The following is a 23,159-nucleotide window of genomic DNA, read 5'->3' on the forward strand; positions in this document are numbered from 1 at the left end:
TGGGACCTGCCCTCCCGTAGGTGTGGGAGGGCCAAGAGACCAGAGGTGGCAGAACTCAGTGCTTGGGGTGTAGCGTTTGAGCATAGCCTGAAGGTAGGAAGGGGCAGTTCTCGCTGCTCCACAGGCAAGCGCTATGGTCTTGTAGTGTATGCGAGCTTCAACTGGAAGCCAGTGGAATATGCAGAGGAGCAGGGTGACATGGGAATGTTAAAAACCAGGCATCAGCGTTCTGTATAAGTTGCAGGGGTTTGATGGCACAAGCAGGGAGCCCAGCCAACAGCGAGTTGCAGTAGTCCAGACAGGAGATAAGTGCCTGGATTAGGACGCGCTGCTTCCTGTGTGAGGTAGGGTCATACTCTACAGATGTTGTATAGCATGAACGAGTCACTGCTTTGATGTTTGCAGAGAACAGGAAGGTGTTGTCCAGGGTCACACCAAGAATATTTGCTGGGTGAAACTGTGGAGTTGTCAACTGTGATGGAGGTTTGAGCGGGCAGGCCTTCCCCCGGAGGAAGTGCAGCTCCGTCTTGGCGAGGTTGAGCCGACATTTGCCAGGCACGCAGAGATGCGTGTCAGAAGGGAGGGGGGGGGGGGGGAGTAGTTGAGTGTCATCCACATAGCAATGACAGGAGAGACCATGTGAGGACATGAGAGCCGAGTGACTGTATAGAGAGAAAAGGGCCTAAAACCAAACCCTGGGTGACAGCAGTAGTGAGAATACGTGGTGCAGAAAGCTCCTCCATGTCACCTTGTAGCAGCGGCCTGCCAGGTAGGATGCAATCCAAGAGTGTGCAGAGCCTGAGACGCCCAGCCCTGAGAGGGTGGAAAGGAGGATCTCATGGTTCATGGTGTCGAAGACAGTGGCTAGATCTAGGAGGATGAGAACAGAGGAGAGAGTCAGCTTTTGCAGTGCGGAGAGCCTCTGACAGAGCAGTCTTGGTTGAGTGACCAGTCAGGGTCAAGATCGTTCTGAGATATAACGAGAGAGTTGATCAGAAACAGGACGCTCAGGTGTTTTGAAAAGAAAATAAAGATATACAGGTCTGTAGTTTGACATCAGATGAGTCGGGGAGCGACTCATGGCATTTTGATGTCAGAGGGGATGCAGCCAATGGTCAGGGATTTTTATTTAAAGAGGCAAGTTAGTTAAGAACAAATTCTTATTTACAATGACAACCCACTGTTCCTAGGCTACCTGCCTTGTTCAGGAGCAGAATTACAGATTTTTACCTTGTCAGCTCAGGGATTAGATCTAGCAACCTTTCGGTTACTGGCCCAACGCACTAACCACTAGGCTACCTGCCGCCCCGGGATGAGTTGATGAGGGAAGTGAGAAGGTCTCCAGAGATGGTCTTGAGAAAGGAGGGGATGGGGTTGAGCTGGTAGATTGTTGGGTGGCCATACCTCGCAAGATTTCATCTGGAGAGAGCGATCAACATGTAGGCTAGTTCTGTGTAAGTGGGACCAGTGGTCTCAATAGGCTGAGTGAATGAGGAGCAGATGTCATCAACCTTTTACAAAGTGGTTGACAAAATCATCTGCAGAGTGTGAGGAGAAGGTGGAAAAGAGTTTCCTAGGGTTAGAGGCCGAAGCTTAAACTTTAGAGTGATAGAAAGTGGCTTTAGCAGCTGATACAGTGGAAGAGAAGATAAAGAGGGAGTAAAGTATGATAGGTCCTCCAGAAGTTTAGTTCTCCATTTTTGCTCAGCTGCCCACAGCCCTGTTCTGTAAGCTCGTAATGAGTCACTCAGCCACAGAGCAAGAGGAGATAGCCGAGCCGACCAGCAGGAAAGGGGACAGTGAGAGTCATAGGATACAGAAAGGGAGGAGAGTAGGGTCAAAGAGGCAGGAGGGAGAAGGATTTAGCAGAAGGGAGAGATGATAGGATAAAAGAGGAGAGTAGGGTCAAAGAGGCAGGAGGGAGAAGGATTTAGCAGAAGGGAGAGATGATAGGATAGAAGAGGAGAGAGCGAGAGAACGATTGACAGATCATGACCATCTGGGTAGGGGCTGGAGGAAAGGGAGACAGAAAAGGTTAACAAAGTAGTGATCAGAGACCTGGATGGGGTTTGCAGTGAGATTAGTAGGAAAACAGCCTCTAGTAAAGATGAGGTCAAGCGTATTGCCGGTCTTGTGAGTTGGAGGGGATTGGGAAAGGGTGAGGTATAGAAAACAGTTGCCAAAGCTACAAAAGAGCAAAATGAGAGCATCTGAAAATAACTAGGTAAGGTACTCAAGTGAGAGTGGTGCCTTCTTTCCTTCCTCGAACAACTCGACAGAACCATCTTTGTTCCCGGTGATGGTCTTAGTTTTGTCGTTGAGACCGCCACTGACATATCCACCTCTAAGAAACCAGGGGAGACTGAAGTACTAACACTAATTGCTAATTGCCTAGCAGAGGTGAAGAGTACACCTCTCTGTACTAATTGCTGATAGCTTAGGAGAGGAGAAACAACTCCCCCTCCAATACAGCCACTGATTACCAAAACATGTCACAAATTGCCCTTCCCCTTGATCCTGGCTGATGTATCAACAATCATCTGCAAGTTATGAGCAGTCGGCAGTTCACACACCAAGTAGGCTACTGGGAAGACAGGCAACACTTAAAGTAGATGGCCCTAGCTAGCAAAAAGACAGTACTAGACAACAGAGACACAAATCATACTTATCACTCCTGGAGAGATCAGGAGTCCTCTACTATGGAATGAAGCTACTAACTACTCTCGAGTGGCTTGTGAGCATCATAGAGCAATACATTAAATGTACGTATTCGTGAGAGTCTCAGCTTTTCATAGATGGGTCATAATAGTTTTTTGTGAAACCCATTTGAACTTTATAGACTTTTTTTGTGAGAAGAATCGCCTCTTCGGGGATCTGCCCTTGTCTCACATACATCACTCTAGCTCAGCCCCTGTTAATCACACAGACCAATGGTTGATATCAGTGGATGCAGAAGAAATAGACAAGTCCAATGGTACAACCAAAATAAGTCAAAAATGTGCCGGTGTCACGTGGGACTGTAGGAGTTAAGCCACAAGGTAAGACTGAGTAAAACTGACAGTGGGACTGTAGGAGTTAAGCCACAAGGTAAGACTGAGTAAAACTGACAGTGGGACTGTAGGAGTTAAGCCACAAGGTAAGACTGAGTAAAACTGACAGTGGGACTGTAGGAGTTAAGCCACAAGGTAAGACTGAGTAAAACTGACAGTGGGACTGTAGGAGTTAAGCCACAAGGTAAGACTGAGTAAAACTGACAGTGGGAATTGTGTGCCATGAGACGTTTTTGTTTTGTTTAGTATCGTTGACGCCATAGAGGACTATCAGCACAAAAGCAATAAACCACCTAAAGCGGTTTACAACTCCCTTTCTTTCACACGTTGACGCAGCTCCTTCACCCAACAATACTGTTCTCCCTCCATCCATCCTTAGTTACAGATCTGATGCCTGAGGGCCATAACGACTGCTGCCCCCGTCCCCCCGTCCCGTCCCCCAAGTGCTTTTATTGCTTCTGGGCTTGTGTCGGTATCCCTCCGGAACAGTGGGACACTATGGGATTATCTCATGGACCCACCCACCACTTGATCAATTATTAAGGACCCCCACACCACCAAGTATATCATACTAGAGTGCTCTACAGCTGAAATTAGGAGTGCTGTTATTATGAAAATGTTATAACCATTTGTGTGCCCATGGGAGGACAAGTGCCCCCCACGATAATAGTCTGGGTGTGGTTCTGTGTTAGCCATGGGATGAGTGGGAGAGTAAGTGAGGGCAAGCAATGTATACATGAACCACTCTTCTGTACGGAAACTCCCGTTTTTTAGAGTAGAACATAGGCTAGACATTGTTTAAAATCCTTAAAAGTGTATTGACACACCCGTGCGTCAATCTAAGTAACATTGTGATCCTAATCAAAATCTATCAATTTAAGCTAGAGATATCTGGGGGGTTTTGCATGGGCTGCGTCTCAATCCACCACAGCCACCTATGTCGGCCTTCCGCAACTGCGGTGGAAGGTGGCCGAGCTACAGCGGTGTTTGTCAGACCATGAGACATCCTGAAAATCGGTCTCCTCGCGAAAACGTCTGTCGTTTCCAAACAGTTTGGCCTACAAATATAACCACTCTGTGGAAAGATGAGACTCTCATGAACACGATGATGTTCTCCGTTTTGCTCTACCGAACTCATCTGAAGGTAACCCATACAAATTAATGGAAGTATGGAGTTTTATGGCAACAGAAATAAGGGGAAAATATATTTGCTGAGCTTTCTTTTATCTCCTAGATATAGGACAGACACTTGACTGTCTATTTTGCCATTTATGAATGTGTTTCTATGGGCTATAGTAGTAAAGCCCAAATTCAATATTTTTTATCAAATAATAAAAAATAAAAATGATTGATACATAAAGGGCTCCTAAAATTCCAAATCAAATATAGAAATGATACATGGTATGACCATCTTTAACAATTCCCAACGTTTTAAGAGCAGATGAGATTCGACCGTACTTTCCTTGCTCTTAACTCCTTTTACTATTTAACATTGAAATACGCCTGCTGCTACCCCAGTCCTTGTTTTTGAGGTTTTCTTCCAGCCTGTTGCTGGCTTTGCTCACCAACCAATCATTTGAGTGACCATGCTCATCTGACCTCCAAACCAATTTCCTCCTATGTTAGGAACCTCTGTCTCAGTGTGGCATGTATACAATAGCGTGAAGTTATGCTGAACGTTTCAACGGAGTGACTCTGGGGTTGAGGAGTACCCTAATTGTGCGAGTGTCTTTTTGTGTTGGAAGCTTACTGTCCAGGCAGATGGCTGTATGGGATGATATTTTGGGCAGTCAAGGAGAGTTGTAAGAGCAATGGGGGAACAGTTGAATTTGCCAGCATCTCATGGCTGGTATTAGATTAAACTACCCACACAGGTCAGCTGGTATGGCATTGGGCCACTTGGCAACCACTGGGAGAAAACTGTTGCTGAGAGAGCGGAGAAGGAGAATAGTTAAGAACAAAATTCACATATGACCAAATTGACATAGGTCCAGAGGGCCACACTTAAAATTGGTTCTATTTCCTTGCTGTCATATTTCCTTATATTTCCTTTTCCCTGACTTTCTAGCTTTCATTTCGATGACTGTTAGCAAGCTGGACAGAGTAAAGAGACTATACATTTAAGTCTATTATCATTATCGTTATGATTTAGTTTTAGTCATTTCAATGTCAATTCTCCTGAAAAAAATCTAATAATAATAATTTTACTCAAACCACCTCGCGAGACAGATTGAATGGACTTAGATACAGTATATTGATTATTCGATAAAAAAAGAATTGCATTTCTATGTGGACTTTTCAACACAATTTCAACGTATAAACAGTTCTAATGATTATGTTGAAATTATATTGATGTTACAACCTGCTAGTCAGGTTAAGTGAATGTATTTAAGTTGAAGTTTTACCTTCATTTCAATGTTGACAACACTGATTGAAATTAGATGAAAACAGTACTGGTTGATGACTTTTTTTCCACATCACAATACATTGACAATTTACGTAGAATTTTTATATTATTATTATTTATTTATTTTTAACTAGGCAAGTCAGTTAAGCACAAATTCTTATTTACAATGACGGCCTACACCGGATGACGCTGGGCCAATTGTGCGCTGCCTTATGGGACTCCCAATCACAGCTGGTTGTAATACAGCCTGGATTTGAACCAGGGTGTCTGTAGTGACACCTCAAGCACTGAGATACAGTGCCTTAGACCGCTGTGCCACTCCGGAGTTGAAACAGGGTTGATTCAACCAGTATGTGCCCAGTAGGATGGAATGACTTGTCATGACAACTATCCTGCTTAGTTTGCATCTGTCCATGATATATTATTTTTTACACTTCCAATAACTCATGGTGAACTAGAGTCCCGCAAGTTGATAGCTTGACCTTTAATACAGATGGCAGGAGAAGACCGGACCATTGTCCACACACATTCCACTCAGAGAAACATTTTGAACAAAGCTCTAGGTTTCCAGTGTTGTTTTTGTTTTAGTCCTTCTGGTTAAGTCAGAACAGCTACTCCTATTTAATAGGATTTCAGTTTGGTGGTGGCAGCCAACAAACCCGTACAGCCTGAGCTTCATTCAATAAGTGCCATTAAGCTGGAACAGTATTTAGATTGACTGTTTGCAAAGCTTTAAACTGCTTTGCAGATGGATTCTGAAAGCAAGCTTTGTCAGCGTCAACATTATGTACGTAACTGTTGGAAAGATTAGTTGCGTCATCGCAGTCATCACACATTGGGCTGTCTTATGTTGTGTGTGTGAGTGATTTATGCATAATAGCCAGAAATTGGGAGGGAAATGTACTCTGGAGACAGCTGCACTCTCTTCCCGTGTTGGTAGGAGATCACACATTTCACATTTAATTGGGTGCATCTCAAAAGTCTCAGGTGGCTTCCTCTCCTTGTCTCCTTTCCTTCATCTTGACTGATCTGAAGACGCAGGGGAGGATGCCTTCCAGGGAATTGCTTTCGCCTGTCAATTTTTTTAATGTCCTGTGCAAATGACCTAAAGAAGACACCTAACGGAAGCTACTTTAAACTATTGAGATGCACCCTTTTTTTCCTTCTCGAGATGTTTCCTCTCTTCCTCCCTCTCCATCTCTTTGTCACAGAGCTAGCCTGATGTAGGTGATAGGAAAACCCATAACCCACAACCTCAATAACCATGTAAACCAACATGAATAATCTCTGTGTAATTTGAGAAGAGGAGGTCATTTATGATTTTCCATCTGTTAGGGTTTTTTTGTAAGAAAAGCGACTTTTTGGGGGGGGGGGGGTTTCACACAAGGATAAATTCTTGGCAGACTGTTTGTAATTATGCAAGAATAATATGCCACTTGGAGCCCCATAGGGCAGGGCAAGTATCCAAAATGCTTCTCACACATGCACACAAACATTCAGACTGGAATCGGGAGTGGAGCCAGCATGTCACATAGCTGCCATTGCGACAACAAGCCCCTTCAGCCCTGTCGACGTCTTTGTTGTTAGAGTTGGCAGACAGGCAGTGGTCACTAGTCCCCCTTCAGCACTATCTTCCCCTGGCATGGATGTCTGTCAAAAGCTCGGGGATACAGGTATAGCATTAAACAGCAGGGAAACACATTGCCTAATTCACAAAAGTCTTATGTCTTCCTGGGTAGCTATGAGGGAATATGTTCTCATATAGGCCTAGTCTTACATAATTTATGGCATATAATCTTACTTACAAGCCGTTACTGTACACAGTGCTAACCTGTTTAAATACATTTTCTAAAACCGTCGGCAAAAATGGTAAGCATTCCATAAGAGTGTTTACTTCTATCCTATTACAGGGTAATTACATAGATTGTAATGTATTACCCAGATATTTACTCTGGTATAGGGTCTTTGCAATATTAAGTGTGACCGACAGACCCATACATAACACAGGAATCAACAACTCACAGCGGTCGATATGGCAGTACATCTTTAACAGCATGTGTTGCTTTCCTGTCTCTCTTTAGAAAACTCTTTCCCTGGGGCCCGACCACGGTAGTTACTGATTATGGTATCGGTGGTTATGTCAATGAAGAGATGGATGACAACATTGGAAATGTGTACTTATACTCGTCCTTACACAAGCTATTTGCAGTTGTTATACAGTTCTAAAAGCTCTACTGTTGTGGGAAAGAATGTGACGGCACCATTTGAACTAGATATGCGAGGTGAGGCAACTTGTAGTGTATGAGGAGAGAGAGAGAAGCAACTGAGTACAGTGTTATTGTTGCTAATAGAGATGGATTGGTGAAAGCCAGAGCATTCCCGAAGAGCATCCGTCATTCAGGGCTCAACCCGTCATGCTGGTATGTTCGTGTCAATGTGAAACCTATGTATTTTAAACGTTCTGTGTATTGTTGTTGCATTCCAAGTGAAGGCCCCCTCTTGCTCTAAAAATGTCAGCAAAAATGTTAAGCATTCCATAAGAGTGTTTACTTCTATCCTATTACAGGGTAATTTTTTTTGCTCTGGATACTCTGAGCGATGTTCCTTATATTTACAGTGAGAAGACTTTGAAAGTTTGCAGTTCTTTACACTGAGGCTATTCATGAATTGTCTGTGGTTTTGGAGTGACACGAGGGCGTACAGTTTCTCAGTGCTGCAGCCTGTCGTTTCACCTAGAGACAAGCTTTAGTAGTTCCAGCTCAACCATTCTACTGTAACCTAGAGCTAGCCTGTACTTTGACGCAGCGACGAGAGGCAGCGCAAACACTAGCTTGGCGCTTTACAGCGAGACGCGAGTGAGTTCATGTGAGCGTATCATTAGGTGTAGTGTCACGATAGCAGAATTTGGACTTCGATACCGGGTTTACTATCAAGATACTCGATACCATCGCGGTACTTGATACCACAACGAGACCATGGCAACAACAAAAAAATGGCGTATTAGCCAAGGTCCTGAATGGCACTTGATCCGTACAGATCTTTTGAGTTCAATATCATTACATTTGACATGTTTGATTGTTGAATGTATGCATTAATGAATCAATTATACAATCAAATAATACATTTGACTTTTGTAAAAAACATAGATTTAACTACATAACCACATAATTGTAATTATTTATTTGAATGGTAAATATCTAGTCTATTGATAAACTGGGTAAATCAAGATGTAGCCTAGGCCTATTCACACAATACAGGTGAATGCATATTAAATAGGCGTGTACATGCATTTGGGACTTATTTTATTGCACTGATCAACAACATTTGCATAGAAGAAGAAATCTCTTCTTTTATAAAAGTGTGTGCTGTTTCTTTAAGACCCATGACATCATTTACACACAGACAGTTCAAGGATCTAGTGAACATGATCTTGATTGGGAGAGACATGAGACGGAGGACACAAAGTGAATTAATAACGTTTTTGGTGACAATCCGCTTTCAAATCAGCAATATTTTACGTTATGGTTTGCATATTATCACAAACAAGGTACTAGGGTAGTGAATTGATGTTAGCTTTAGCAGTAAGCTAACAAGGAAAGTTAGCCTACTAAGATGGAAGCTACATGTATCTTCTTGCATTGTAAATTCTTCTAGCCTGTAATGGACATTTTGTTTTGCGAACAGTAATTAACAGTTTCAACTTTTCTACATGCCGTGTTACATTATTCAAGTAGGTTAACTTCTTTGCAGCAAGAGTGGGGACTGCGGTGGAGGGTGATGAGGGGAGGACGGCTCATAATAATGGCTGGAACGGGGCGAATGGAATGGCATCAAACTCATGGAAACCATGTGTTTGTTGTTGATACCTTTCCACATATTCTGCTCCAGCCATTACCAATGAAGGTGCCACCAACCTCCTGTGGTGGGGAGCTAACCTGATGCAGCCCAGACTCCCAGTGCTGGCTAAAAGTGGAGCAGGCACGGTGCTCACGCAGAATAAGGGGACATCAGCTGTGGTGATAGAGAGACTTGATCCTCAATCACTAGACGATGTGAGACACATTTGACAGAAGTACCGAAAGTTCTTTTTTTTTTTTTTATCTAGTACGGAACCGTTTTTCATGTACTAGTATCGAAAAAGCTTTGGTATACCGTGCAACGTTAATTAGGTGAGGTCGCGACACACATTGAGGCCAAGGCTGTCTGTGGATCAAGCCACACAACAGATCTTTTGTTTGCAGTGTTTGTTTCCGACTTCCCTCGCATATTTATGCTGCTGCTAGGGTTTTTAAAAGCTGCTGCGAGGGTTTTTAAAAAGCTGGCGCCCATAGAGTAGCTGAGCTGTACAGTCATAGGGAGATCTTACTAACATAACAATATTAGGGTTTGAAATACTGTACATCTCGATGGAAAGACCAGCCTCGTACCAAGTTTGAGCTGTTTTGAAAAGAGCTGTCATAGTCGTACACATTTCCTTTAGGCCAAGGGTAAAACATTTTGGGGAATTGCCTCAGGAAATGTGCTAGAAGAAGGTCATGGTATTTTTGATTTAGGATGGTTGGCTCCAGTTTTGCCTAGATGTCCAAAATGTGATGTGCCATGGAATTGGCCTATATTGTATGTGTCATGCTTGGTGCTTGTTGTTTAAGGTACAGCTAGCCTTTAACTATAACTGCTTGTCATTTAGGAAATTCAACTCACGTAGGTGAATAATAAACATATCTGGGTAGGTAGAATTACACCAGGCTAGGGCCTCCCGAGTGGCGCAGCGGTCTAAGGTGTCACTACAAATCCGGGTTCGAGCCCGGGCTTTGTCACAGCCGGCCGCGACTGATAGACCCATGAGGCGACGCACAATTGGCCCAGCGTCGTCTGGGTTAGGGAAGGGTTTGGCCGGCTAGAATGTCCTTGTCCCATTGCGGTCTAGCGACTCCTGTGGCAGGCCAGGCACATACACGCTGACACGGTCACCAGTTGGACGGTGTTTCCTCTGACACATTGGTGCAGCTGGCTTCCGGGTTAAGTGAGCAGTGTGTCAAGAAGCAGTGGGGCTTGGCAGGGTCATGTTTCGGAGGAGACATGGCTCTCTACCTTCGCCTCTCACGAGTCCGTACTGGAGTTGCAGTGATGGGACTGTCACTACCTATTGGGGAGAAAAGGGTGTAAAAAAAATATATACACTGCTCAAAAAAATAAAGGGAACACTTAAACAACACAATGTAACTCCAAGTCAATCACAGTTCTGTGAAATCAAACTGTCCACTTAGGAAGCAACACTGATTGACAATAAATGTCACATGCTGTTGAGTAAATGGAATAGACAACAGGTGGAAATTATAGGCAATTAGCAAGACACCCCCAATAAAGGAGTGGTTCTGCAGGTGGGGACCACAGACCACTTCTCAGTTCCTATGCTTCCTGGCTGATGTTTTGGTCACTTTTGAATGCTGGCAGTGCTTTCACTCTAGTGGTAGCATGAGACGGAGTCTACAACCCACACAAGTGGCTCAGGTAATGTCGCTCATCCAGGATGGCACATCAATGCGAGCTGTGGCAAGAAGGTTTGCTGTGTCTGTCAGCGTAGTGTCCAGAGCATGGAGGCGCTACCAGGAGACAGGCCAGTACATCAGGGGACGTGGAGGAGGTCGTAGGAGGGCAACAACCCAGCAGCAGGACCGCTACCTCCGCCTTTGTGCAAGGAGGAGCACTGCCAGAGCCCTGCAAAATGACCTCCAGCAGGCCACAAATGTGCATGTGTCTGCTCAAACGGTCAGAAACAGACTCCATGAGGGTGGTATGAGGGCCCGACGTCCACAGGTGGGGGTTGTGCTTACAGCCCAACACCGTGCAGGACGTTTGGCATTTGCCAGAGAACACCAAGATTGGCAAATTCGCCACTGGCGCCCTGTGCTCTTCACAGATGAAAGCAGGTTCACACTGAGCACGTGACAGACGTGACAGAGTCTGGAGACGCCGTGGAGAACGTTCTGCTGCCTGCAACATCCTCCAGCATGACCGGTTTGGCGGTGGGACAGTCATGGTGTGGGGTGGCATTTCTTTGGGGGGCCGCTTAGCCCTCCATGTGCTCGCCAGAGGTAGCCTGACTGCCATTAGGTACCGAGATGAGATCCTCAGACCCCTTGTGAGACCATTTGCTGGTGCGGTTGGCCCTGGGTTCCTCCTAATGCAAGACAATGCTAGACCTCATGTGGCTGGAGTGTGTCAGCAGTTCCTGCAAGAGTAAGGCATTGATGCTATGGACTGGCCCGCCCGTTCCCCAGACCTGAATCCAATTGAGCACATCTGGGACATCATGTCTCGCGCCATCCACCAACGCCACGTTGCACCACAGACTGTCCAGGAGTTGGCGGATGCTTTAGTCCAGGTCTGTGAGGAGATCCCTCAGGAGACCATCCGCTACCTCATCAGGAGCATGCCCAGGCATTGTAGGGAGGTCATACAGGCACGTGGAGGCCACACACACTACTGAGTCTCATTTTGACTTGTTTTAAGGACATTACATCAAAGTTGGATCAGCCTGTAGTGTGGTTTTCCACTTTAATTTTGAGTGTGACTCCAAATCCAGACCTCCCTGGGTTGATAAATTGGATTTCCATTGATTATTTTTGTGTGATTTTGTTGTCAGCACATTCAACTATGTAAAGAGAAAAGTATTTAATAAGATGATTTCTTTCATTCAGATCTAGGATGTGTTGTTTAAGTGTTCCCTTTATTTTTTTGAGCAGTATATATATATATTTATATCCAGAATTATACCAGGCTAAATTCATCTCCACTTTCAAATATTATTCAAATATGGTCATTCGATTGTCCACAAGTCATATAAAAATGACACATGACTATATCCATCTTAGGACACACCTAAGGAATTCTTATTGGAAAGAAAAGTGTCCTCAAACAAAATCCACAGTCTTGTGGGGTGGTGACGTAAGCACACGCAGTGGTACACTTTTTTTTTCTTCTGGTACACCCCAAGCCAACCCCAAGCCCCAAAAATGCTATCTAGCTAGCTCCCCCTGGCTATTACTAAGCCAATGTCCCTACTAATTCTACTCCATAGGCCTGCTGCATATCCCCTCCCACCCTGCCTTAAGCTCCATAAGGAGTGGAAAACAAGGAAGCAGAGTTATGTGAAAGCCATTTTTTGGGCTACAGTAAACATTGGCATTTTTGTGAAAGAAATGTCCTCTATCAAAGGCAGCTACGCTAATTTTCAAACACTCAAAATAGATCCACCACAGAGTCATCTGTAGCATGATGCTAGCCTAAAATTAGCATCCTATGGAACAGGATCCTGCTTGCCCCTTTTTTATTAACAAATGTAGGATCTTAATTTGATCACATTGTTGCAGGAAAACTTGTAGTGTATTCAAGGTTTAAAAAGGTTTCTGAAAAAAGGCTTCTGAAGTAGATTTTATTTTACAAAAAAATGTAATAACCCCTACAAAAATGTCCATATATTATAATCCACATAATTCACATTTGCTCTTGTTGCAGAATTATTTTCCTGTTGTAGCATTTTGGCTCAAATTAAGATACTTTGTCTCTAAGTCTATAAATGGTGTCAAATAAAGTTTCACATAGCAACCACTGCCTTTTTGTGAAATACTCATCACACTCATATTTCACTAGATTTTATAGGACCATAAGGAAGACGGTGTGATCAAAAGGCAACAGCAGTGACAGCTCCTTTGGTTACAGTCAACACAGAATAGGGCTCAGTGACAATGTCATTATCACTATAAGTTCGTGTATAGTTTTGACTGCGCCATTTTGGATTGGTTTCACCCCTGACCCCTGTCTATCAAGGACTGAAAAATTATACTGAACACACCCACAAGAAAAAATACTACAGTTTACTATAGAATACTACAGTACTTACTATAGAATTCTGTAGTATACTGTAGAATAATATACTCCACTCTGCAGTATTCCTCGACGATGTATAGTACTTAGTATAAAATTGTCTAGTATACTGTAGAATACCCTAATTAATATTACAGTAATGTCCCCAAAAACACTACAGTTTTTTTAACTATAGTAATACTACAGTATTGAATTTACATATACCCTTCCCATTCCCCTCCCCCAAATCCCAATTTGTGCCACCCATAAGTGAGAAACTTACATGCCACGTATAGACCATATATTGTGTTTCCTAAAAGTTAGCCAGCAGCATACCACCCTGCATCCTCCTGCTGGCTTGCCTCTGAAGCTAAGCAGGGTTGGTCCTGGATTGGAGGCCAGATGCTGTGGAAAGTGGTATTGGAGGGCCAGTAGGAGGCACTCTTTCCTCTGGTAAAAAAATAAATAAAAGCATCCCTGTGTGCAGTCTTTTGGATGGGAAGTTAAATGGGGGACCTGACTCTCTGTTGTCACTAAAGATCCCATGGCACTTATCGTAAGGGTGGTAACCCTGGTGACCGGTCTGAATTCCCAATCTGGCCCTCATACCATCATGGCCGCCTAATCATTCCCAGCTTCCAATTGGCTCATTCCTCTCCCCTGTAAATATTCTCCAGGTTGTTGCTGTAAATGAGATTGTGTTCTCAGTCAACTTACCTGGTAAAATAAGATATAATATTTTTATGTAACCTTTATTTAATTAGGCAAGTCAGTTAAGAACAAATTCTTATTTACAATGACGGCCTACCCCGGCCAATTGTGCGCCGCCCTATGGGACTCCCAATCATGGCTGGATGTGACACAGCCTGGATTCGAACCAGGGACTGTAGTGACACCTCTTTCACTGAGATGCTGCACCACTTAGACCACTGTGCCATTCAGGAGCCAGAAGCTCTGAAATATCCATTTAGACCCCAGTCCTACCTACCTACAAGTTGTGGAACATGTGCTCTTTAAGAATTTGTCCAGTAGGTTTCTTCAAGGAGAAAGCCCACACTTCTATATCAAAGATAATTAAAACGAAAACACTACAGTAAATAGTGCAGTAATTTACCCCAAAACACTACAGTAAATACTACCGTCTGCAACCCCCCTACAGTAAATATTGCAGTATATTACAGTCTGCAACAACACTGCAGTAAATACTATAGTATTTATATTATAGTATACTATAGTATTTCTTCATGTGGACATCCTACTGAAATTTGACTAAATGTGTGATCTTCATCAATGAATGCATTACATAGAGGGAGGCCATTTTATCTCCATGTTCTCACTTAGCGAGTCAAGTCTCTGCAACAGAGTAACCATTGTTCTATACTCATACACTATGAGGCGAGTGTAGAGATAAGAGGGTGACTGCAGTGCTGGACTGGCATTGTGTTATGTGTATGTAGCTAGTCCATTGTGAAATAGACACTTATTGCTTATTGGAAATGTTTTCATGTGCAGTACATGATCTTGTATACAGTACATTTCAATCACAGATAAAGACAGTAGGTTACTTAAGACAGAAATGATAGGAGGGAGTTGGTCAGGAAGGATGTGTAGGTGTATAATGCAAACGTCTAACAACCCAAAGGTTGTGTTCGAATCTCATCACGGATAACTTTAGTTTTTTCGCTACTTTACTACTTTACTACTTATTACTTTTTATCTACTTTGCAACTACTTAGCGTGTTAGCTAACCCATCCCTTAACCCTAACCTTAACCCTTTAACCTAACTTCTAAACCTAACCATTTAACTACTTAGCTAGCATGTTGACTAACCCTAACCCCTAGCCTAGCTAACTTTAGCAACCTAGCTAGCCTAGCTAATGTTAGCCACATCAAATTGGAATTCGTGTAATGTACACGAATGCATTATGAAGAAAGAAAATGGTATAATACACATAAAATGCGTTGTGATGAAAATCGTTTAATGCACATGGAAAAGTGGACTTTATCGTGTGCCTGTCACAAATTTCTATTTCACAATAAGCTTTGATAATGTGTTGAGCTAGTCTGCATCAGTAAGTGGTTTAATGTAGCCTACTTATAGTCCAACACGTGGGCTACAGTGATGAGTGAAAGCACTTCACTGATAATGAATTTCTTTCGTCTCACAAGCCATGAATGTGTGCTTTATGTACTGAACCAGACTATGGCTGTGTCCCAATCCAAAGGTAGTATCCTTGTCGACACACAGCCTAATGGCTCCAATTGTGGGTCACCGAGCTTAGTTATCATGACTGAGCAAGTTAGATATTTTTTTACCATAAGTCACTATTAAATGTTGTTAGAAACGCATTAGTGTGCCCTGAGGTAAGCCGTGGGTGGGAATGGAGTTCCTATAATGAAAATACACAATAGGAACTGTGTCAGGTAGCCTAGAGGTTAAGAGTGTTGGGTCAGTAACCAAAAAGTCACTGGTTTGAATCCCAAAGCTGCCAAGGTGAAAATCTATCAATGTACCCTTGAGCAAGGCATTTTACCCTAATTGCTCTGGATAAGAGTGTCTGCTAAATGATATGTAACCATTTTAAAAATAATAATATTTGGTGATCCAACAGTGGTGAGTTCCTTTAGTTATTCTATTATTGCTGAGTATCATCCTTAATATCTCCCTCATGTACTGTACTGTATGTCAAGATTCTGTTGACAAAGAGGGGAGTGAGTAGAATTGGCCTTCGCAGTTAAATGCTGATGCAGCAGAACAGATTGCACACAAAACCCTCCTTCTATTCAGCTGGGAGTGTTTCTCATCTCTCTCACTTTTTCTTTTTCTCTTTCTTTACTTCATCCCCACAGCCCTTCACTTACACTTCAGCTACGTTACACGTGTCGCGTTGCGTCCCAATCAGCATCGTGTCAATTTGACGCTCTATCTGCTACACCTGAAACCAACCAAAATCAACTTTATTTCTCGTTATTTCAATTCACAAGATAGAATGAACGTGCGTCAGCCATCGAGAATTGAACCTCGACGATTCTTGAGCTTGGACACTGCCATTGGACTCAACGCAACGCAGGCAGTATAGCAGCTTTCAATGATATCAAAGGAATCACTCCCTCAATGGCTGATGGCTGTAGTGTAGCAGGGTGGTTACTCTGCCATAGCTAGATTTATTTGATCATTTAAAACACAATACAACCAGACATGTGGATAATGCATTTAAATTAATCGAGGATGACACAAAAAAGTTTGAAAACATATTTTCATTGAGGTCCTCTTAAATAAATGCCAAAACACAATTACAAACGTAACCGACTGAGCCTTCTAGGCATACTTGAGTTACATATATAATAATAGTTAATAATTTTCCAAACAAATACTTGTATAGCGCTTTTCAAATAATCTCAAAAGCGCATTAAAGGTATAACAACAAGCAAAACATTTAAATGACGAAGATTGAAAGCCTCAGTTGACTTGGGATGAAGTTGAGGCAGTTTGAGTTGAAAAGGCATTGTAGGTTCAGTGGAGGAGGCATCGATGGGACAGCCAAGGAGAAACAAAGACAGTCTGAAAAAACAGGATCGGCGCTATTCAACAGCACACCACACCTGCTTCTCTGAATGGTCAGTCACTCCATTGGAGCTGCTTCTCAGGTACTGGTCCTCCATTACCAGGAATTGCTCTCTCTCTCTCTCTCTCTCTCTCTCTCGGTGCATCCGTCCTCAGTCAGTCACATCACCTGAAGCGTGGGATTGGGATCATGTTCTTCGGGCTCGGGGTTCTGGGCTGGAATTACTTGAATCAATTGTCTTATTTATCGAACTATGTGAGAGCTCCATAGACTCCACTCAGCAATCAGCCGGTGGTGATCTGTACTTCCTGTTCACATGCAATTGCATTCATTATTTGATTGACTGATTCACAATTTGGACTTTGACGCATGTGACTCATGCTAACCACCTGTAGAACATTATGTGCACGGTATGTACTGTATGTTCAGTGTGCCAGTAAATGTAATTCTCCGCTTTAAAAGATTCCTGTGCATTTGGTTTGTTTATTTCTGCTTGAGATAAAGGTATCTTATATTAAAGGTGGTGACATTTTCCCTGACATCAGTTTTGTTGGTATGCAATGAACAGACAAAGTAGAGCGGTCTTCAAAATTCATGCTGACGCCACTTCATAGGAATTGCTCTCTCGGAACCCTCAAAGCTTTACAGTATATCATTGTTGAACAATAAAGACTTGTTAAAACTCAAAACTCTCTCTCTCTCTCCCTCCCCTCCAGTCTCCACATGCATCACCACCTGTAAGAAGCCGGCGCCCCCGCCCGTGCCGCCCCGCACCACCTCCAAGCCCTACATCTCTGTGACGGTGCAGAGCAGCACTGAGTCGGCCCAGGACACCTACCTGGATCACCAGTCTGAGCGTGACCGCCGCAGCGAGACCATCACCAGCCAGTCTAGCCAGGCACACAGCAATTCCTCCGACAGCCTCGACAGCATGCGCGCCAACAGCCTGGCTCGGGGTGTCCCTCGGCCTATCCCCATGCCCGTCGCCACCCACCGGGAACCCCTCGCCACCACTGTCCACCACGCCACCACCGGGACTGACACCAATGACTCCCAGCATGAACCCCTGAGGTCAGGCACCAACAGAGGGAGCCTGACAACAGAGGAGCCACGAGTGGACATCGTGCCCCGGAGAAAGCTCTCCTCCATAGGGATACAGGTTGGAGCGCGTCGTTACAGTTTAGTCAATGACGATATGGTATAGTCAGTGACATTACGGTAATATAAGTGACGTTACGGTCCTGTCTGTGACGTTACGGTACTGTCAGTGACATTATGGTATTGTCAGCGGTGTTACTGTATAGTCAGTTGTGTTACAGTGGAGTCATTAACGTTTCATTAGATTCAGTAATATCACAGTATGTTTTTTAGTGTTTGAGGTAAAAAGCAAGAGTAAGTGTGTCTGTGGTACAAGTTTGGCAGTATGGCTTAGGTCCAGCACTGGACTGGCGTGCAACCATTGGGCTACTGGAGGCTGTTTAACCTAACCATTGATCATTTTAAAGAATAACCAAACAGTGAACTGCACTAATTAAACATGTATTTTTCTTATGCTTACAGCTCATATGGGGCTTGCTGAATTAGAATTTTGAAAAAGTGCCATCTGGAAAATGAACAACTCAAAAGAGTTCTCCCCATCCTTGCCTGAGGCAAACATTATGCTTTCACTTAATTATTTAATATAGATTTTTTTTCAGACTGTCTCTAGAATGAGGCAGCTGGTTCTTTTTTTGCACGATGCAAATGGTCAGATCTCACAATGCCTGCAGAAGTGTTTACTGTCTCAGGAACCACATAAACATGATATATAGTAGCAATCTTCTGAGGCGTGCTGATCGACTGCAAAAAATATGACCTGGAGCACCACAAATTTTCTACCGGAATCAACCTTTTCCAGGTGACAAATGCTTTGTATTGAAGACTGTTTTTTGATTGGTTGTTAGGTTGACTGCATTCAGGAGGAAGTCCAGCGAGAGGAGACACCGCCACCGCCATTGGCCAGATTCCAGTCAATCGGAATCCAGGCGGACGACGGCTGGTAAGTGCACTTCCTGTCCCGTTTGTGACTCCCGTTCATTTCTCCTCCACACAATAAAATGTTGCCTAAATATATTCATTTCTGAGGGGCCATTTTGATGTAGACACTGAGAAAATATACATAATGTGAGAAAACAGTAACACGCCTGCTATGTTGCCAAGAGCATACAATATTTACATAAGCTATTTTACAATGACGCATGCGACATTTGAAAGTCATTCTGTAGTTCTGTAGCGTAGTACTTGTCATGTAGTTTACATAGCTTCGCAATATTTTGAATGCCAGGAAGTCTTTGCATGCCACACTCGGCTTCACTCCCCTTTGTTCCCTCTCTTTGACCTCCCTCCTAGTTTTCATGCTGTTTTGCAAATACCAGTTGTCAGAATTATCTCACTATTTGAATACATCTGAATGTGGCCTTTATCAGTGGATATCTTAGACAGAACAGAGCCTAAACAAAGAGCTTCTATACCGGAATGTCCACCGATAACATACTCATTTTCAAAACACCACCTCCTAGTCCTATTTCTAATTAAAACATCAATGCTATTTATTGGCACCCCATACCAACAATTAAAGTATGTATTTTACCTCCCTCCCCCATCTATTATTATTATCCTATTCTTAACCATGGATATTCAGACTGCCAAGCATCCATAGTATTTCCACAGGTGAACGTCTATTCCCCTGTTTGGCGTTTGCTGTTCTATCACTTCAATTGGGGGGTAGCATTGTAGCCAAGGTCAGACAAAGGCCAGGGTTTGCGCTAACAGACCATTCCCCAGCCAAGCCTTTACCCGAACAACTGATGAGTCATAGAGATAGATAGAGATCGAACTTGCCACAAAAGACCTGCGATGGCGTGCGCAATGCAATGGAGGGCTTTCACCATTTTTAACGTTGTCAACTGTGTGGTATGCTCTCTATCCATCTCTATGGTTTAGGCTATGTTCTGTGTCTCCTGTCTACTGCCTCCAAGCTGAGTGCACCACCGCATCATGTCGAGAAGGCAACGCTACACTGTGATCGATATCCATCTTCTGTTTTTATACCTGTATTGATCAGTAGAGGATGTAGTGGCTGGCGTTCCTTGGTTTGTTTTGTAGCAGGAAAAGGCTACAAGTCTTTGTTATGGATGGTTGGCTCAGTTGCAGTTGGGGTTGGTTTGACAGAATAACATTATTAGAGATGCATTGTCTGTTTTGCCATTGATATTGATGGAGCGTTGACCACTTTCTATTTTCTCACTGTTATGTGTGTTTTTTTTCAGGCACAGTCGCTCCAGTAGCATGGCCTCCAAGCAGGAGACAGACTCTGACACACAGGACCTTCCCATCAACTCGCACGCCAACTCCCACGCCAAGCCCGCCGCCGAGAAGAAGAGCATGGTCAACAGCGCCTGCCAATCCATGGCCTCGCCCCCGTGCAGCGGCCAGGTCAGCAAGGGCAACGGATCAAATCCCACCGTTGACACCAGTACGTCGCCACCTCCGCTTCGACAGATCCTCAACCGCTCCACCACACGGTCCGACTCCTCCGACTCCTTCTCCGAGAGCATGGACCCGGCCCTGGACCCCTCATCCCTGCCCCCTCCGGACCCCTGGCTGGAGAGCGGGAACGGAAATAGCGGCAGCGGGAACCCTAACGCGGTGCCCCCTCCAGGCCCTGCCTGCCGGCGGGATGGCCACTGGTTCCTCAAGCTGCTGCAGGCGGAGACGGGCCGCATGGAAGGCTGGTGCCAGCAGATGGAGCAAGAGACCAAAGACAACCAGCTCTCAGAGGAGGGTAAGACAACTAATCGTTTTATTCTTGCCGGACATATACAAACAATTGCCTACCCTAGTTACAACTATCATTGACCGCTTTCATTTGAAAATGTTTGCTCCTGTGCAGACATAATGATCCTGAACCTATCAGAAAGTAGGTCATGTCCTGACAACAGACTATGCTCCGGGACAAACCTCTCCGTAACTCAACTCTATGCAAAGTTTTTCTGAGATGACATAATGTAGCCTATTCTTTTGGAACGAGCCCCCACTAACATCCACATCATGCGGATGGACTGATCTACAAAGTAGTTCGACCTGAACTGACCTGATCCAAAGGTTCAAAGCCTGGAAGTAGGGTTCAACCACAGGATTCACACACAAACACACACACACACACACTGCAGTGGATGAGGCAGTAATACCTGGGGTTAACACACAGACAGACCTGTTATCCCAGAATTACACTAATCTACTCTGGACCGGATTACAGACCCAGATAATATTAACGCCTCAACATCAGGCTGACACAGCACACAAGAGAGAGTAGGCCTGACACACACACACACACACACACACACACACACACACACACACACACACACACACACACACACACACACACACACTGCACAGTCCTGACACAACATCTCAGTCAAGCACACACGCTATATCAGAAGATCTTGACCAAACCAAGAAAAAGCCAAGGTCACGCATGTGTGTATCTGTGCGTGCACAGTGTATGCGTGCTCACATGTGCATTTCTCTCACTGTTGGCAAGATCGAGTCGACATCGAATCGGATTACTGCAGGACCATAGAAATACCTGGTTCCGCTGGTCCCTGTTCTGAATGCCATAACCTCATCATCCAGTGGTCAGATTTCACCCATGCAGATGTTTGTTCTACTTCTGATGCAGCAGCAAAACCATACCATAAAGACTGGATGAAGAAGACTCAAGTATCTATGGAGGATAACACTGTCCATTACATTGTGATCCTCTCGTGTTGCCCCCCTTATGGAGTCATTCTGACATGGTCATTTTGACATGGCCTTTAACATCCATCTCTAGACTAGACACCCAACCTTAGTTTGGTTTCATTTTGGGAACGTTGTTGGCATGTTTTGCTGTTATAATGTAATGTTCCTGTTAAAACAGGTTGTTCTCCCTCGCAAATCATCTTGTTTCTCCCTGTATGACAAATCCTTTTCACAGATTCCCTCGTGTGCTAGCTTTCAATGTAGTTGTACAGATAGGGGGAAGTGTGTAGGCAACCACATCGCTCTCAAGATGGTAGTGTTCTAAGTATTTACTCAGTACATGGCAGAACACTGTCTTGTTGTTTTTGAGACAGTACGGAAATGGATGTACAGTAAGACCTGATACACATGAGTAGCTATGGGAAGAGTTTATTACCATTAGCCTAGTTTAGGGTTTCATTCCTGAGTGAAACAATAGACATTCAAGGCGCTCCATTGATTACCGTTGTATTCCAAATGCACAGCAAAGTGTGTGTGTGTGTGTGTCTGGTCTGTCTGTATTGTCTGTCTTGTCTGTCTGTCTTGTCTGTCTGTCTGTCTGTCTGTCTGTCTGTCTGTCTGTCTGTCTGTCTGTCTGTCTGTCTGTCTGTCTGTCTGTCTGTCTGTCTGTCTGTCTGTCTGTCTGTCTGTCTGTCTGTCTGTCTGAGTCAATCTGTGTGTGTGTCTTTGTTATCTGCAGTGTTGGGGAAGGTCCGCAGTGCCGTGGGCAGTGCTCAGCTCCTCATGACCAAGAAATTTGAGCAGTTCAGAGGGCTGTGTGAACAAAACTTGGTAAGTATCACCTCTGCATATTCCAACTGACCCATACACACATCACATAAACAGACAAAACAATACTACCCCATGACAACAACATCAAATTACTAGACCAAACAATGTTTGTTATGCCACCACCACAACAACATCACATAACCAGACAAAACAACACTACCCTACAAAAACATCACCAGACAAAACAATATCACCACACTACCAGACAAAACAATACTATTCCATACTCTACACACACATCAAATAACCAGACATTACAAAAAAGCACCAAAAAAAAGAAATTCCACATCTGATCATACACACATCACATCATTAGGCAAACACATGCCACATGAAATGCGACTGAGAGATTAGCATTTAGCTAAGTGACAAGCTGAATGCTAACAGGCAGTAAGGTCAATGGAAAATTGATTGATCGGGCTTTTCCCCCGACCTGAGTGGTTAAGCTCCCTTAAAAAGTGGACATGTCTCTCTGTATCCCATCATTCCACTGATCTCAGTACAGCGGACTCAGACGACGACAGCCCCAATCAGTAGGATAAGACTGACGTTCGGCAAACGACTGCATTCTGTTGGTTGCGTCCTCTTGTAGCCTATTCTCAGGGGAATTCAGTGTCATCATTGACGGAATGTTTTACGTTCTCTCAAATGAG

General features: G+C 43.9%; 1 protein-coding gene and 1 non-coding gene across 2 annotated transcripts in view; both read left to right on the forward strand.

The window, feature by feature from the left end:
• The window catches only part of dlgap4b (discs, large (Drosophila) homolog-associated protein 4b), a 71,543-nt gene that overhangs the window by 43,705 nt on the left and 4,679 nt on the right, over window positions 1-23,159 (forward strand). The window contains exons 6-9 of the mRNA XM_045691438.2: window positions 17,607-18,049; window positions 18,834-18,928; window positions 20,199-20,713; window positions 22,415-22,506. Of these exons, the coding sequence (XP_045547394.1) occupies window positions 17,607-18,049; window positions 18,834-18,928; window positions 20,199-20,713; window positions 22,415-22,506 (1,145 nt within the window). The remainder of the gene's footprint in view (window positions 1-17,606; window positions 18,050-18,833; window positions 18,929-20,198; window positions 20,714-22,414; window positions 22,507-23,159) is intronic.
• LOC123725764 (U7 small nuclear RNA) lies at window positions 14,322-14,378 on the forward strand. The gene has a single exon (XR_006758278.1). It is a non-coding gene; the product is annotated as a U7 small nuclear RNA (small nuclear RNA).

This window comes from Salmo salar, chromosome 12 (assembly GCF_965601325.2).
Source record: "Salmo salar chromosome 12, fSalSal1, whole genome shotgun sequence".
In the NCBI taxonomy this organism is placed as follows: domain Eukaryota; kingdom Metazoa; phylum Chordata; class Actinopteri; order Salmoniformes; family Salmonidae; genus Salmo; species Salmo salar.